Here is an 18793-nt window from a genome sequence, read left to right as displayed (position 1 = left end):
AAAAAAGACTTTAACTTTACAAAATAAAAAGCCATTGGAACAAAAAACAGGCCATTTTCTCTGAATTCAGAGTTAATCTACTACATAGTTACTTTAGTGCAGCAAGAATTACCCTGGAGGAGGGGTTTATCGGTAGAAAAAGCCGTAAAACTTATGAAAATGGGTTAGGGTTAGTATCAACGAGCAGACGTTAACGCTCGGTTGAAACTACAGGACCCATAATGCCATTCACTTCAAACTTGTCAGCGTTGCCTAGCAACGCTAGTGGACCTTTCATGTGAAAAGCTAGCTAACTAGAGGTTTTTTAAACTGTAAACGTCTTCCCTTTGACTGCTAACAAGTTATTCTGTCGTCGAGTTTTTTCTTTTAATGAAAAAATGAATGGAAAAACCGGCGAACAGTTTCCTTCCGCGTCGCTAAGCTCCTGCCCCCCCAGGGTCCCTCACTGACGCTGCTTCAGCAGAGACCCCCACCCGCACTGAGCTCGAGGAAAACGGAGGGATGGAGGTAAGGCTAGGAGGCTATGTCAACTAGTAAAAACTTTTTTTAAAAAAAAAAAAAAGCAACATATAGTGTGAAACCTATTATATTCAATTATTGCAATTTTATGGTTTTCATAACAAAAATGTGGCTCAGCGTGTGTCATTGCGCCGAAGCAGAAACGGTGAGTTCATTTCGCAGGTTGAATAAATCCTCGTGTTTCTGTCACTGTGCAACAGGTAAAGCAGATGTCCTTGTACAAGAGGTCTGGGAAAATAAAACAGCACAGCAAGGTCAAATAGTTGAATGCTTGGAATTTGTGGTAGCTGCATCAACAACGGAGCTAAGCAGAGTCTATTTGTGTGTGTGTGCTGCATGAATATGTGCGCTTTTGCTTTTAGGCTCTCAGGACTTGGTTCTGTTTTCAGTGGCCTCTTGTGAAATGCATGATGTTATCTTTACTTTTATGGCACTTTGTAATTCTGTACCTGCTGGGTTCACTATTTTAATTAAACCTTACTTACTTGTTTATCTTATTTACAGAAGGATGGTGTTTTAACAGCTGAGATGATTTCAAATAGTATATTTCAACTCGGACGCTTTGGCACTGGGCTCCAGCACTCATTCTACATCCTTTCTCTGCCTGTGAGATACACATATGAATTCATTCATCCATGTTACTGGCTGTTTAATGAAGACCGAGGCTTTAGTAATGATTTGACATTGAGTCATGATCTTTTGCTGACAGTTAATAAATAAGAGCACACTTGATCATGACAATATAGCACAATATAGTTAAACTTAAGGGATATGAATCTGTCCAGCTAAGAATTATAAACCATTGTGAATCAGTTTCATCTCTGTTGGTGCAAATGAATGGGACAACAAGTGCACTGGAGAGGCCACAACTAGACTGTTACATGCCCAGTGTGAACCTGCTCTCATCTGTGAGGAGAACAAGGCGCCAGTGGCGGACCTGCCAGTGTTGTCTGGCGAAGTCCAGTTAAGCTGCATGGCGGTGTACTGAAAGCATGGGTCCCACTAAAGGACGCTGGAACCTCATGTGATGCTCATTGAGTCTGTTTCTGACAGTTTGGTCAGAAACATGCACATGAGTAGCCCGCTGGGAGTCATTTTGTAGGGATCTGGCAGTGCACCTTCTTTTCTTTCTTGCACAAAGAAGCAAAAACTGGTGCTCTCTCTGTGTTTATGCCCTCCTTTTGCCCTGTCCAGCTCTCCTTGGGTAGTGGCCAGTCTCCGGATTTCTCTTCTACACTTTTAAGTGCTGGGACACACAGCAAATCTTTTCCTCCATCCTGGAGGAGCTTTGAAATATGAATGCACTGCAGATGTCTTATCCTAACACTCATGACAAGGACACTGGCAAATAGCAAAACTAGAGACAAATCATTCAGGAAGAATAAAGATGGAGCAATGGTCTGTGGCCACCATCTGCAAAATCATTCCCTTTTTGGGGATTGCCTTGTTGTTGCCTCTCCAGTGCACCTGTGGTCAATTTCATTTGCACCAAAGCAGCTGAAATAGTTTTACAATGGTCTGTGTTTCCTAACTGTAAATACTGAACTTTAACTGACTTTGTGATACTTTGCATACTTTAATGATCAAGCATCCCCTTAATTTTCCCTTAAATTAAGCAGCATAGTTTAATTTCAAGCCAAAATTAGGTTAAATTAATTTTGTATTCTTTGCTCTAGAGTCACAGTCTGAGTGACATATCTGTGCTGTGCAGTTATGTCCATCTTCAAAAGCTGGAACTGCCACACAACAAAATTCAAGGTGACTTTTTTTCTTATGCCAATATTATCTTCCTGTTATACAGTGACATCATTCATAAAATGCCATACCATGATGTGATTAAAGCACATTTATTTGCATGTAAATATTTGCTGTCTTTGTTGTTTTTTTTTTAATCAATTTTCATAACTTTCCCCAACTCCTAGATTTATCCTGCGTGAGCCACATGCCCTACCTTGTCGTGCTGGACGCTTCCTATAATGAAATCTCAAACTTCTTTGAATTCCAGCCACCCAAGAACCTAAAGGTAACACGGGTGGTCCTTAAGATGACAGGATAAGACAACATTTGAGTGGTGGCTTGGGCTTCACTCTCAAGCACTATTCCCTCAAGATAGGGCTGGATTTCCATAGCCCATCTGTAGTCGGTTAGAATATGCTTACAAGGCATTTACTGCCCTTGAATGACAGTGAACTTTAGTAAATTATTTTCCATACTCTGTGAATTTAGTGGAAGGATTTCTTCACTAAGATGTCCTGAAACGTTTTTGACTTTTATTAACAGTGTGCTGCTATTTTCAGGAGGTGAACTTCTCCCACAACCGTATGACTAAAATGAGGGATTTGTCAGCCTATGCATCGCTAACTAAACTGGTTCTAGACTGTATCCTCACTGCAAAACATTCTCTCTCAGACACATGCTTTGTGATGTATTAAAAAAAAAAAGATTTGTGAACTGCATATTTTTCCTGTTGTGTATTATTCTTAACATGCCTCTACTCAGACAACAGCTTTAGTGAGATCAGTGGTCTTGAGCAATGTTGCAGGCTCACCCATCTCAGCCTTGCACATAACAAGATCTCGAGGATCAGTGGCCTGGGTGGTTTGCCTCTCACACACATCTGCCTTGTAGGTTCTTCTCTATATATAAAAGGTGGAACTTCAAATGTAGATATTTTATAAATATGCATTTTAAACTGAACTCTTGTGTTTTCCTTTGCTCTTTTGGCAGTACTTCTGTTTACATGTATGAGATTACCTGCTGTCGTGCACACATTGTTGCTGCTTGTGTATATTTTACACATGTATGCTCCATTTCACCTGTTTCTTTTTTCCTTTTTTCTCCCTCCCTATGTGTTCTCTTTATGTCTCTGTTTTTGGCCTCGCTTTTATATTCAGTAAAACCTTGGCCTCTTGTTCGAGAATCACCATATGGTCCAACAGCAGGCCCTTTCGCTCTCTCTCACTCTCTGCCTCTTTTTCTGCTTGCATGTGTGCACACGTGTCCTTTATCAGTGTTTCCTCATTGTCAGCAGCCCATCGGCCTGGCTGTGCCTGCCCCTCTCTGTAGATTTGCTTTGGGACCAGCTGCTGGTGTTTAGAGTGAGGCTGGAACAGTTTCAGCAGACACACACACTCACACACTCAAGCAGACCCTGCCCATCCAGCATCCATCTCATCCCTTTACTGACCCCTCTTCCTCACATGCTGCCTCCCAAAACAGCATGGCATTGTCAGCCAGCCTGTTACGCAGCCCATCACAGCAGTGACCCAGAGCTTCAAGTGAGCAGCACAGTCACCCACCCCTGCTGACAGCAGCCCTCTGCCAGGCAACATGCTTGGCAAGAGTAGGCAGAGGTGTGGCCAGACGGCTAGATAACAACTTTTGTCAGTGGAATGGAGTGAGAATCAGACTGGGGACCCAGACAAGGGAGGTGTGCCCAGGTCTTGTTCTTCAGTTAGCTGGTGTGCTGGGCTATCGCCAGGCCAGCTGTTTGGCTGTCAGTCCTCACCTGTCAGAAGAGGCAGGCCTGCCACTCAACTCTGCACTGATGGGAAAGAAAGTTCAGGCACCCTTCAGAACAACCATGACCTGTCCTTAATATTTATTGGAGACAGTCACTGAGTTTATCTTAACACTTGGACAGAGGCATATGAATGAACTTCATGCTATCATGTTTTTTTTCTTTTCCTTTCTATGAGCAGAGGGGGAACCATCTGGAGAAAATTGAAGGGTTAGAGCACCTGAAGAGCCTGCAGGTTCTCGATTTATCTCAGAATCGTATCACCAGTCTTTCAGGCCTCGAGAACCTCCATCTGCTAGGCTCCCTCAACCTGGAGAAAAACCTGGTATTGATCTGAGAGAGTCTTCAGAATTAAACGTGTGATGTGCATATATCAGCATTAGTACAACATGCTCATAGGCAGTTACTAATTCTTGAGCTTCATATTGAAAATCAAATAGACTTTTTAGATTAAATTCTAAGATGAAGTATCACAGACTCATTGTCTGATAAGATGTGTGATTGGTAGGCTGTTTAATGCTGTTTCCAGAATACATTTCAGTACTTTAAGCCATCATTACAGATTTTAATAAGATACAACAAAATTGGAAAATACCTTAATCATAGATAAGGTCAATAATTTAACTTCATGGCATTTCAAAAGGAAACTAATACACTGTATGAACTGTCTGAGTAAACTTTTCACAGGTCAGTGAAATTCAGGAGTGCAAGCATATTCACGACCTTTTACTGTTGAGGGACCTCAGTTTGGTGGAAAACCCTGTGCAGGTAACCATGCCCTTTACTTACAACAGGATTTTGACTATGAGATAATCTATTAAATGTGTTTAAATGTACTGTCAATGACAGAGGTCTTCTTTCCTGTTTTTCTAAAGCTGTTTTGCCAGGCAACTTTGCTGACTGTATGTGCTTGTGTGAATGTAATTGTAGGAGCAACCTGATTACAAGCTGGCAGTCATCTTCCTCCTTCAGCATCTGACTGTTCTGGACCAAGAGGCAGTCACTGTTGAAGAAAAGGTGTGAACAGACAAAACAGATAATACTGTTTGGTTCACTAAACTGTAAATACATGTTTAATCTATCAGAAGCTTTTTTTTGGTCGCAATGAATAATACAAACCTAATGTATTCACCTAAAGTTTTAAAGTCTGTGTGAACTGCTTCTGTGATTGTTAATTCTAATTCCCAGGTGTCGTCAGTAAACATGTATGACCCTCCTATGGATGTGGTGGCAGCCAGGGATCACATAACCCACCTAGTGTATCAGCTGATGCAGCCCCAGGTCCTTTATGAAAGGTTCACATTGACATTTATTTAATATCCTCAGCACTACATGGCCACCAGTTCGTGTAACATTAATAAGTTTATTAATTAACAATTATTACTGGCATACAAGGAAGAGCCTGTAGCATTTAGGAAGTGCACTACAAGCAAAGGTTTCAGAACAATCCAGAGATTATGATTAACCACAATCAATACATATCTTGTAAAATAAAATATCAAGAAAGTTGTTTGCTTGAGCAGCAATTTATCCTGTTTATCTACACTCTAAAAGAAAAAAAAAAATTCAAGTATCAGCACTTTAAAAAAAAATCAATCATCAGCAAATAAAAGCTGCAGCTACAGTAAATTTGCCATTCTCCTCTGTGCTTACCAGAAGGAGCACATCCATACTGTCCACGAGGCTCGCGTTTATATTGACTGTAGGAGTGACTCTTGCTTTGTGGCTTTTTATACTTAAGCAGTGCTCATTTTTGGAAGGGGAAGATAACTGGTTTTGAAGCTAAGAGCGGGCGTGTAAAATTAAAGTAAAACTTCTGAATGCTTCGTGTGTGTATGTCTGTCTCCAAGCAGTACACTTCCCAGTGCAGACTCTCCCTACCCCATGCTGGTGCTCACAGGTCCTCGAGGCTGTGGGAAGAGAGAGCTGACTCACAGACTGTGTCAAGAGTTCAACGAATACTTTGCTTATGGGTCAGTCTTAAAACTTCTACACACATAGTAATAATTCATATGCTGAGCTCTCAGAGCTAGTGCCCATTAGTAGCGCTTGTTTTGTAATACATTTGAAATTGCAAAAATACTATGAATTAAACATCTGACGACACAGTGGGTCCTTTAACTTTATATGATCTACCAAAATATTTTATTCTTATATTATTGAGAGTCAACTGTCAAATACAGACTGCTATTGGTAGCTTTGGCTGAACTTCAGAACATTTTTTACACTGATATATTGAAGTGACTGAAGTTTCAACATACAGCACACATGCAGAAGACATATTTCTGGCTCTCACTTTTAGTCACTTTGACAGTCTGAGACAGACTGAAAAGCCAGAGGTTTTGTCGCAGCTCATTTTCCTCTTACTAGCTGACTTAACTATGCAACTGTTTCTCTAATTGTATCTGTCACTGCAGAATCTCTCACACCACAAGGGGGCCGTACTTCGGAGAAGAGAATGGACTTGATTACCATTTTGTCAGTGAGGAGGCGTTTCAGAGTATGATTCACACCGTGAGTTAGCTTGAAGTTATTTTGAGCTATTTCGAGTGTACTCGGAATAGTTTAATGTGGTTAGTGTTTTAAATCATACCCACAGCATAATTAAATCTTCTTGGACTTACTTTAGTGCTGAAGTCACATTCAAATTGACTTCTTTCATTGGCTTTAATGAGTTGAGTAAGTTGTGTTAATTAGTTTGATTTGGCTGAATGATTTTAGTTTAACTGGCTGACATTTTTGTGTAAAATAATTTAGTGGAAATGTTGGTTGAATGGACCATTTTTGAAAACATATAATAGACATGTTAATTAAATTTTATTTCAGAATGTGCTATTACAGCATCTCCTATAACTCAATTTAGGCTCACAAAAAATGTGAAAGCTAATCAAAGGAAAGCCATCAATGAGTAGACACTGGTCAAAACTTTAAAACACCCTCAGGAGGGATCCACAAATGGCTCTCATTAAATACACAAGTTATAGTTCTTTTAGCCAGAGAAAAGTGGAGTCCTTTGGGTTTTGGGGCACATTTCTTTTCCATCTGTCTGTCTTGTCAAGCTGCCTGTTATGCAAGAGAGGTGGGGGATTATTTATAGAGGTCTGGGTCAGGTAGTGATTTACACAGGAAGCGCTTTGATGCTGATATTGATGCCTTTTGTCTTTTTGAACAGAGGTTAACTTGTCAGTCTGTTCCTCCCTCTATTTGATTTGTCCATTCTTCTCCTCCCACCAGTCTTCTTTTGCCAGGCTGGGGTTTATTGAAGTCTGGCCCTCCTTTTCTTGCTTGTTTTTGTCTTCTTTTACTTCTTTTACTCTTACTTCTCTTGTGTTAGTTCTCTCTTCAGTCCTCAAATGTGCTTTCTTGCAGCTTTACTGTCATACCTTCTTACAAAACTGACCCCAGTAATCATTTTTAATTACTGCAGTGAGATGCTTTATTTAGGAAAGGGGACACGTGAGACTTGATTTGGAAGAAGTGCTGTACATCTTATATAAGTTTTTAGTAAAAGTCATTTGAAATGTAGTGAATAACAGTTAATGAGTTTTCTCTTCAGTGTTGTTGCTTAATGTAGGTATAATATATGTATTTCCTACTCTATGCAGCGCTGAAAGGTAAAGAGGACACTAACCTTTGAGTCCATTCTGTTTACTGCTAATGGCTGCACATGTGGTTGTTTATTTGACAGTTTGCTGCTTTTATTGCAGATTTTAAAAAGTCAGTGAATGTGACTTTAAATGTCATGCATTTAATTAGTCAACATAAGCATCATAAAATGAGTTAAAACATAGAAATAAGTAACCTCATATATAATTTATATTAGAGCCGGAACAATTTGTTTATCAGTTTTTCCAACCACTTAACAGTAACAATAAGGTCAGGTCATGTGTGAAAAGTAACAAAAAGATTTATTTATTTTTCCCTGCCAGGTCAGGGCAGGTTCAGTTCACAGGTGGAATAATGGCTACAGGTTGTTAACCCTGACAGAACATGCTGGGATTGTGCATGTATGTCAAATATGTCCCATTTTAGGAGCTCATAACTGTTGCAATAACGTGATGAATAGCGAGGCAATAAAATGTTCTCTCATTCTCTTCTCTTGCACTGGGAAATGTTATTTCAGGGTAAGTTTATCCAGACCATCCAGTATGGGGGGCATAGTTACGGACTTACCAGAGATGCTGTAGAGGATGTGGCTAGAGAAGGATTGGCCTGTTGCGTGCATATGGAGCTGGAGGTATGTGAAAGGAAAGCTCATGTATAAGAGTGTTAAAAGTAGGATATCTGCAGGCATTTTGTCTCTTCTTTCAGGGTGTTTTCAGTCTAAAAAAGACCTACTTTGAGCCTCGATACATCCTGCTCATCCCCACCCAGGCTGAAAAGTACATAGGCCACCTTAAAGCCCGTGGACTCTACACCCAGGCACAAATGGATGCAGCAGTGTCACGTATAGAGCTCTACGCCAACACCAACAGGCAACGTCCAGGATTCTTCGATAATGTTATTCCCTGTGGTACTATGTTGCTTTTATTGCTTTTTAATATTATCCAGTGGTTAATCAGATGTATTATAATAATTAGCTGTTGCAGTACAAAGTGTTCCAAATATTCACAATTAATTTTCAATGGGTATCAATTTGAAGCTATGATTCCAGTTAACTGATTCCCAGTGGAAATATTTAGATGTTTCTACATTTTCAGCCCGTTTCAATACAGAAAATTTGAAGTTGAGTTTAGTTTGTTATGATCCCCATTAGTTACAGCAAAGCAGCAATCATTCTTCTCTGATACCACAAAAGACTTTACACTGTGACAATGCACCACCAATAGCCTTTGGTGTGATTGCTCTGTTCATCATTATAGTGTCTCACAAAGATTGAAAATGCCCTGGCTTAGTGCAGTCCAGCTATCATTGATATAGCATTAGATGGATTAGCACACTCCACTAAAATCCATAAACTACACTTTCAATCCAATTACCACATGTATTAAAGGCACGTAGCCGCAGAATAGCTGTGTTTATCATTCCCTCATGAAAGCATTCAGACATGTTAGGGGTGTTCTTAATGAGATGAACATACAGAGAGTGCGGGCACTCATCACTTTTATTCACTGCCAGCCTGCGCCTCATTACACTAAGGTCGTCATCCGCTTATCTTTTGATCTATTACTGTTTGATGGGGAGATACGTTGGCTCTGTTGAGCACCAGATTTCTTTGTGTGTGTGTATCTGTGTGCCTGTGTGTGTGTGAGTAGATGACTGGGAAGATGCCTACAAGACACTGAGGCAGGCAGTGAAGGAGTACCTGTTGCTAGAGGAGCAGGAGGAGGGAGAGAACAACAACAGAGCATCCCCTGACAACACCTCCACAGGTGTCTATGTGTTTGTTTATTAACATCATCATTAGCAGGTCCAAAGTGTCACAACACCAGTTTTGTAAAGCAAGACACGGGTAAAGTTCAGTTAATTAATTTGTGTCTTGGTTTTGTTTTGTTTGCTTGGTTTTTTTTATTATTTAAAGGAGCACTCAACCAATTTGACATGTGTTAATTAAGTTCATTTTCATTGGACAGGAAGTATTACTGAAAAACTGCAAGATAATAATATCATTGGTTGAGAAGAAGTTTTTTAAAGTCTGAAAATAATAATCCTGAAGCAATTAACCAGAAATTAACCTGTGTTAGAAATCAGAGGAATAAGGAATTTAAAAGATGTGAGGGGTCTCACACAGCGCTATTAATTTCAATTGTTATTGTCATACTTTCCCTCAGGTTTATAAAGTATAATTGCTAAATCATGGAGTGTCCCCTAAAATACAAATGGGGTTATAAATTACAACACGGACAGGAAATGAGTATATCAGAGAGACAGCTCAGGTTGAGTAGTTTGGAGACAAATTTAGAGAGGCAGGGCTCAGATGGTATAGACATGTGCAGAGGATGGATAGTGGATATGCTGGACAAAGGATGTTAAATATGGACCTGCCAGGCGGGAGGAATAGAATCCCAAGTTGATTCATAAATGTAGTGAATGTAGGGGGTTAGTGTTACAGAGGAAAAAGGAAATGGAGACAGACGAAGCAACAGGAAGACAAAGTAGAGTATTATAAATTATATTTGATGATTTCAAAAATAAATAATGTCTAGAAGCTCTGTTCCATGCTGTTTAAAACTTCAGATATAGACAGTATCTGTTTCTTGTAGGTCATAATCCAGAAGAGAAGCCACTGTCGCCTGTGTCAATGTCAAGATTGACACTCACATCACACTCAGCCAGAGCTTTGGACCCCTCTGATATCTCCTACAGATCATATTTTACCAAGATCCAAAAAGAGCTCCACCCTCAGAAGAGCTCCACTGTGAGTTACAGGATGTCTAATGATAAATGTATTGATAATGAAGCCTACAAGTAAATTATTCTAATTTGTGAATATTATGTTTGTTTCTTACATGTTTTTTTCTCCCCTCCTGCTCTGCTTTTTAATCGCTCCACCCACCAACTTTTCTGTGCCCTCTTTGCATCTCCGTTCTCCAGGAGCTAGCTTCCATTAGGAGGCGTGAGCAGCTGGTGAGGGAGGCTATAGTGGGGAAGAGTCCAGGGGTTTACAGCCAGCTCTTCAAAAGGTAGAAACAAGCAGCATGCACTCCACTCCACTCCATTACTTAATATCAAGTGGGCACTTTGAGCTGGGCCAAATTGGTTTAATTGGACCACTTGTCCCAATGTGCTTTGATGGTTTGTTTTGAGTCATTGTTTGACATTGAGGGTGAAGTGGCAGGTGCCCAAATAATTTGAATCTAACCGTTTGTTAATGTGATGGGTTCTTGTTAGAGGTGCACTCCACTCACTTGTCCTAAAGTACACCTGTTGCCAGATATGAATGATTGGCTGCATATTTTATTCATGCGGACTATTTTGCAAGGTAATGTGTGTGAACTTATGGTGGCGAAGAAAAACACTGAATCATTACTTACTTTTTGTTTTCCTCAGTTCTGCTCAACCAGTGGCGTCATCTGTGCATAATGATGATTCTGGTAATCTTTTTCATGAGGACAGTGGGTAAGGCCAGATGTTACTGTATGAAAATAACAGATACAGTGATCAAAGTTAGATATGATTTCACTCGGCGCATGATCAGTAAATTCATAAAAATGGCTTATTGATTTATTTTAACGTGAGAGAAGCCAGAGGAAGTCTTACAGTTTTATTAAAAACAACCGTGAGCTAAAGATTAAGGAGCAGGAAATGGCCTTAGCAGCGGTACTCTTGACTCCCAGAGCCAGTTTTTACGACATTACTTGTTTTTTTTATCCAGCTCAGTTTACAGGTTTAAGCCATGCTGGTAAAAATCTGAACACACATCCCACACACGCATAGACACACACACACACAAATACACCCACTCATAAATTCAGATTTTATTGCCTCTGCTGCTATTTAACTCCCCTGTGTGTACACTTACACTCAATAAACCTGTGTACTGCGCAAATAAGTATTTAATCAGGTACCCCATAATATGTGTGATGTGCACGCAAATGGGAGCCATCAATTTAGTTCGTCCAAAAAAAAAAAAAAAGTCATTTAAGATACATGCATAGAAACCTGTGCTGTCAAAATTAATTTGTTCCCTCTGGGCCCTCGTCTTCAGAAGGCAGGTTTCATCAAACTTGTTGAAAATCTGCAAGTTCTGTCATCGCGGTGTGAGTAATACATGCCTCCAGTGTGTACAGTAGGCATTACTCACTCGCTCAGTAATTCTATGCAGGATTCCAGACATCTGTCTCCTTGCTGGCACTGCTCTTAATAGGGATGTGTCTTTACCTGTGTGTGCTTATTTCCCATGTTGTTATTGTGTAGTAACTGTGTAGTCTTGCGTATGCATTTGTATACATACACATTGTATAGCTTCTAGGTAAATGGAAAATCTGTACCCGAGTACTTATTATTGCATTATTGATATTACTGTTGAATACTGTCAGTCTCTGCAGCAGTGGTTTGCATCACATTCTGCCTGACTTTCATTTTGAAGCTCTTCTACCCATTTCATTTGTCATTTCACTTTTTGTTTTATTACCCGTGTAACAACCATATGTTTGTGTTGTTGCCTCCATTACACCTGCCACTATGTGAACTTCCTTTCCACTGCTTGTCTGTCTCTGTGTTTTTGTCTTCCCTTCTTGTCCCTTTTTACATTTGACAAACAGCTCGGATGATTCTCGTACCAGCTCAGCTTTGTCAGTGCCCAGTTCAGCCGGCGCCTTCTCTGACTTAGCAGAACCGCTACATGTCTCAGTCATGGGACATGCTTCGGAAACACTTAAAGGTTACTAAGTAATTTTTTTATCTGATGTGTTTAAATGTCTGTATCTATTTATGTTCTATATAGAAAGAAATTATTTTTTATATTTATAGAAGCCAAGGAAGGGGTGGTTTAATATGAAAATTATTCTGAAGGAACATTTTAAATAAAATATAATCTTTTAGTATTTTGCTGTATTAATCTCTATAATGAATGGTTTTGGGTAAAATCATTCATTATAGAGATTAAAAGGTTCCTTATGTGCTTTTTGTTATAAATGTGCTTTTTCATTAGATGTTCATATTAAATGTAGCTAACGTTTTGAATAAAGAGTTTTGGAAGCTAGGTGAGGGGCAGCCAATCAAAAGAAAGTAAAGCTTAAAGAGACAAAAATAGAGCTGGAAATAATTGTGACAGGTTATAACAGGTTTGTTTACTGTCTGTGGGAAAAACAGAAAATCTAATGATAAAATAATAAAGTTGGCTTGCTGAACTTCTAAAGATTGTTGATTGATTATTGATTTCAGACCACGTTCCATCCAGCCAAACACCTAATGACCCTCATCCAGGAGCAGATCAACTAGCTGCAGCTGTGTCCCCATGCTCTGATCGACGCCCAGGGTCCAACGTTAAGCCCATCCTGCCCCCAATCCCCACTGGGCGCAGGACCCCTGCAGCACCCAGCCTATCTCCTTCACCCAGCCCCAAACCAGGAGTGGAAGAGGAAGGAAATGCAAACATGGAGGGATAGCTTTAAAGGGATTTTGATTTCTGGCACCTAAATGAAGTAATACATTTTTGTAAGAGTAAGATTTTGTAAGCATTAGATTAAAAAATGAGAGGAAAAGGTTGAAGAATATGTGAAAGTACATAACTTAAAATACAAGCTTGTATTCTGACACTGTAAAAACCACAAAACCACGTTTGTTGCTTTTTTCAGTACACAGACGGGATATGTCGAAGCCAAACACTTTGAGTTAGATTAGCCTGTCACTCGTGCTGCTGCCTCTTTAGATATTTAGATGTACTTCATTGATTTATACTCAATATGTTGTTTATCATGAGTGATGACACAGATTACTATAAACATGGTGACATTATTATTACTACTGTTGATGACACATTATTCTTCAGACTCACTGATTGGAAAGCGTGTTTTTCATGCATGATAAATATGATGTCTGGATAAGAAGCAGTTCTTTTTGTCTTCTCGTGTGAACATTTATATATCCACAGCAGAGATATTTGCTCATCTTTGAAAGTTTATATATACAAACTATGCTATAAATGCCATTTCTTGATATGATATTAATATTTTTGACAGTGTAATAGTAACATTTTATTTCCTAGTGTTCTGTAATCTCATCAAGTACAATTTGGCATCTCGATACTGATCTTTGTGTAGCGTGGAGCTCTTGTCATTGGATGATAAATATATCATTAATCTTTATCTTTTCTGATGGGATTATTTATCCGGCTGAAAATGCATTCATATGGAAGTTGTTGATAGATATTAAGCAGTCCACCATCATAAACATGCTACTATATTTTCAAAGTGTCTGTGTGTTGCACGCAGCCTTGCATGCGCCAACATGTTTGTGGGTTTGGCACAGTGTCTATTAGTGAGTCGTATTAAATAGAAATTGCCATTCGTCACAGATGTGTGCATTGCTTATTTAACTGGTCCCTCAGCCAGTCTTCTTGTAGGTAAATGTGGATTTGCACACACTGTATGCAGGTTTGGTCTCCTGGGTTATACATATGTGTGCAGCGTGTGGGCAGTGTGTGTTCGCTCACACACACACACATATACACAGAACACCTGGCTATCCATCACTGTCTGTCTTCCTCTCAGGCAGCAGATGTTGCAACTCTGTCATAATTCTTTTGGAAGTTTGAAGCCAGACTGTGTCTTTAGGGCCCCTGGAGGTCTAACCTACTTACTCTGCAGTCGACACCTCACTATAGCTAATCGTGGCCTAACATGTTGTCTTCCTGTGCATTAACATTACATTAGATTCGACTTTGTGCATGATATGTAAGGTATGCAGAACCGCGTGCAGCTTATTAAAGTGAAGTTTGAAATGAGGTGAGAAAGAGGGAGTGGGAAGCTACTTCCAGTCTGGATGTATGCCTTTGTTTTTTTGCCTACCTGTTCACAGCATTAGACAGCATGCCTTACATATTTTTTTCCCTTTTTTTCTGACAGCAAGGTAAATCTACTCTAAACATGCCTTTTAACGTGCTATACAGTTTATTTATCTGTGATGATTCTATACAAAGCAATCCTTAAATAACATTGCATTACCAGAGAAAGCTTAAAAAGGATGCACTGTCTCCTTTTAGAGATGGTTCATTGGGTTGCATGTGCCTGGTACTGCTTGCCTCAAGCACTTGGCTTCTTTCACTTCACCAGCTGCTGGAAGATAAACATGTCCCACGCTTTCATTTTGATGCTTTTATAACTTCTCAAGACACAAACACTTCTTGGTACACAGAAAAAGTGACCGTGTCTGAGATTTATGTCTGGAGGGAAGAGAGAGTGGTTATGGCGATAGATATGCAGAAGCACGTTATCAATTATCACAAAGCTGAAATAGGCAATGTTATGAATTAATTTTTTATGATATTTGTAAGACTCGAGCAATGAATGGAGAGAGAGTTAATCTATATTTTAATTCCAGAAAGAATGTTGTGAGAAATAATGGAAATTGGAAGCAGCATGGCATCAGAGTGACTGACATACTAAAACTCCATTATAGTCTTGGAAAGTTATGTTTTGCCTGAACAAGTTTGATAGAAATAACACTTTATAGAGGTTTAATAAAAAGAAATATGGTTCTGTGCAAAAGCCTTGACCGCTGTCATTTCTTTATATTTCGGTAGGAAAATGGGAAACTGGTGCAACGATTTATTGAAATGTGTAGACATACATGCAAGTAAATGATCCATCCATCCATCCATCTTCATCCGCTTTATCCGAGGCCGGGTCGCGGGGGCAGCAGCCTAAGCAAAGAGGCCCAGACCTCCCTCCCTCTCCCCAGCCACCTCCTCCAGCTTATCCGGGGGAACACCGGTAAATGATATAAGTCAAAAACAAAGTTTTTAATTCTAATGATATTTCATATGAGCGCCTTTATTCTTCAACACAGCCTGCACTTTCTCACAGTCTTCAGTTTTTTTGTATTTTCTTTCAATAGTCTTCAGGAATTGTTCTCCAGGCTTCTTGAAGGCAGCACGGTGGCACGGTGGTTAGCACTGTTGCCACACAGCAAGAAGGTCCTGAGTTCAATTCCAACATCAGGCCGGGGTCTTTCTGTGTGGAGTTTGCATGTTCTCCCCGTGTTTGCGTGGGTTCCCTCCGGGTACTACGGCTTCCTCCCACCGTCCAAAGACATGCAGCTTGTGGGGATAGGTTAATTGGATAATCCAAATTGTCACTAGGTGTGAATGTTCGAATGAATGTGAGTGCAAATGGTTGTCTGTCCCTGTGTGTTGGCCCTGCGACAGACTGGCGACCTGTCCAGGGTGTACCCCGCCTCTTGCCCTATGACAGCTGGCATAGGCTCCAGCGCCCCCCGTGTCATGCTGAAAAATGAAGCTTTTGCAAACAAGACACTTTCCAGATGTTATTACATAATGTATCAAGCTCTGATGATACTTTTCTTTGTTTATTATTCCATCAATTTTCATTTTCCCTCAACTTTCTGAATCTGTACATGTGCTGTTTTTAAGGACACACAGCACACTATGCTGAGATATGCCAAGTCTTCGGCCAGTAGCTCTTTGAGTATCACCTTGTTCCAAAAATACTATCTTGTGTCTGTCAGAGTCTGTTATCATTTGCTTTACTCATAGATTTATCTATATACATGTTTTTGCAATAGGCTGCTAGTAACACTGGTTCATCCGTTCAGTTAGATGCCTCTTTTTATGGTTGACTTGATTTCTGGATCAGTATTAAGTGGCTTAACAAACAAAAAAAGTTTCTGAAAATGGTCAGGTGTGTGGATGGGGCAGAAAATGAGTGAAAAGGCAGGCAATGCCCAAGAAAAAACTTTGAAAGACCTTCAGAAAGCCTGGAGAACTATTGTTCAAGAAACCCTAAAACATCAGGGTTGGCTCAAGAGCTTTGCACAGCTACCATGCTGGGCTGTGATATACTATACGAGTGCTGTTACAAATATAAATTCTATATACAGTGTATAAATGTACTATAAATGATGATAATCTGCAGCATCTTTAGATTCATTTTATGTGTGAGTCTGTATTCAGGATGGAAATTCTGTACCCAGTAAAGCAAAGAAAAAACCTTAAATGATATAAGATAAGATAAGATAAGATAAGATAACCTTTATTAGTCCCACACGTGGGAAATTTGTTTTGTCATAGCAGGAAGTGGACAGTGCAAAAGTTATGAGGCAAAAATTAGAATACAATAAGAATAAATACAGTACACAACTGTACAGAATAGAATAAAATAAATACTATATACAGTAGAATAAAATAAAATAAATATACAATAAGATAAAAATAGAATACAAATACAAATACTATATACAACTGAGTAAAAATACAACGATGACAGAAAGGATTATTGCACTTAGTATTATTGCATATGTATGGATGTGTGTGCTTGATCAGTTAAAGTCTTTATTATAGAGTCTGACAGCAGTGGGGAGGAAAGACCTGCGAAATCTCTCCGTCCCACACCGTGGGTGCCGCAGTCTCCCACTGAAGGAGCTGCTCAGTGCTGTCACAGTCTGCTGCATGGGGTGGGAGATGTTGTCCATCAGGGATGACAGCTTAGCCGCCGTTCTCCTGTCACTCACCACCTCCACTGGGTCCAGAGGGCATCCTAGAACAGAGCTGGCCCTTCGGATCACCCTGTTCAGTCTCTTCCTGTCCCCAGCAGAGATGCTGCCGCCCCAGCAGACCACGCCATAAAAGATAGCAGAAGCCACAACAGAGTCATAGAATTTCTTCAGGAGTGGGCCCTCCACTCCAAACGACCTGAGTCTCCGCAGCAGGTACAGCCTGCTCTGCCCTTTCCTGTAGAGGGCGTCTGAGTTATGAGTCCAGTCCAATCTATTGTTCAGATGAACACCAAGGTACCTGTAGCTGTCCACAGCCTCAATGTCCATACCTTGGATGTTCAGTGGTTGCAGTGGAGAATGCTTGTGCCTGCGGAAGTCTACCACCAGCTCCTTGGTTTTACTGGCGTTGATCTGGAGGTAGTTCAGCTGGCACCAGTCCACAAAGTCTTGGGTCAGACCTCTGTACTCCTTGTCGTCCCCATCAGTGATGAGGGACGACAGTGATATATTTACAGTGATATATTTACTTTATTGTGACTTTAAGCAGATTCCTTAATTGCATAAAGACTTTGAATATGATTTACATGTAAATAAGAAAAATCTAAGTATCCAAATCCAAAGTTATGTTTTTACTACTAATTTTTTACTCTTGGGAAGATTAAAAAAAAACCTCAGAAATGTTTGTGCTGTAAAGTGATGGTCTTTCGACAGCTCATGTATTCAGTCAGCTTCAGCAGTCAGCTTCAGTTAAATATAATGATCCACTCACGTTGCCGGAGCTATTTCCACACTCCATTTCACTGTGCCAACACAGGATAAAGCTCCGGCTGAACTTTCCTGTCATTCTCGCCTCGGAATTGAAGGGAGGTTTTTTTGAATTTTTAAAAAGGCAATCAAAATTGCATCGGTGGGCCCAGTCGGTGGTATTCTGTTCAAATATATTGCTGTTGTTCTAAGTCAAACACAGATTTAGAGCTTAACTTTTCCATAGTCCCATAGTCCACCAGTTTTGACTTCTTGTCTGGGCCCTGCAGTCATATACAGACACCAGGCCTTCTGATCAAGTGGACACAACAAACACTGAGGCTTATGAGCTGCTACAGTATTTCCAAAGCTAATACCCCAGCTTTATAGTGACAGAGATTTGCTACAAGATACAGGGCAGTAGCTACAGCTTACTGAGGGTTTTCCTTGTGAAATGTCTTGTGAAACAAATATAGGGCGGATTATGAGGCTTAGAATGGACTTGAAAAATACTCTGAAAACACAACAAGTGCAGCCGTTACTAACGCACCTTCGCAGTGTTCAGTAAGATGAAGGAGCAGGAACACACCTACTCCTTTCACTGAATTCATCTCTTTTAAATGAGTGGGTGTATATTCAGTGTATACAACAATAAAATATTATTCTCCATCTTTCTTGGTTTTCAGCACAAAACCAGCTGTTGGTTTTCTTTGTTTCTTTTTTCTTGCTACTGGACTTTCTCCCAACATAGGTACTAATTGTGCTACACCTGATATAGAGGTGCTGCCAATTGTATGTTTACATTAGTGATTATTTTTGTGTAGATCCTTGTTGACAGTTCCTTAAAAAGGAAAAGAGTGATTGCTTCAGGGAAGGTCTGTGAGGACGGACAGG

The 18793-nt window shown here is 40.0% G+C and overlaps 1 protein-coding gene across 1 annotated transcript; it reads left to right on the top strand.

The window, feature by feature from the left end:
- The first annotated feature begins 178 nt into the window (after window positions 1–178).
- Window positions 179–15098, top strand: lrguk (leucine-rich repeats and guanylate kinase domain containing). Its single transcript, XM_082510779.1, is given in 22 exon segments — window positions 179–428; window positions 430–507; window positions 720–773; window positions 1024–1125; window positions 2196–2277; window positions 2442–2542; window positions 2817–2898; window positions 3019–3143; window positions 4221–4364; window positions 4727–4807; window positions 4970–5056; window positions 5228–5334; window positions 5893–6012; window positions 6457–6553; window positions 8163–8276; window positions 8351–8552; window positions 9295–9411; window positions 10243–10397; window positions 10574–10662; window positions 11030–11098; window positions 12244–12362; window positions 12866–15098. Coding segments are annotated over 22 exon segments (2400 nt in total). The 5' UTR covers window positions 179–377; the 3' UTR covers window positions 13090–15098.
- The last annotated feature ends 3695 nt before the right edge of the window (window positions 15099–18793 follow it).

The sequence above is a fragment of the Aulonocara stuartgranti genome (assembly GCF_965226115.1).
Source record: "Aulonocara stuartgranti genome assembly, chromosome: 17".
NCBI classification, from domain to species: Eukaryota; Metazoa; Chordata; class Actinopteri; order Cichliformes; family Cichlidae; genus Aulonocara; species Aulonocara stuartgranti.
Note: the sequence above shows the minus strand (reverse complement) of the source record. Positions and strands in the feature narration are given on the sequence as shown.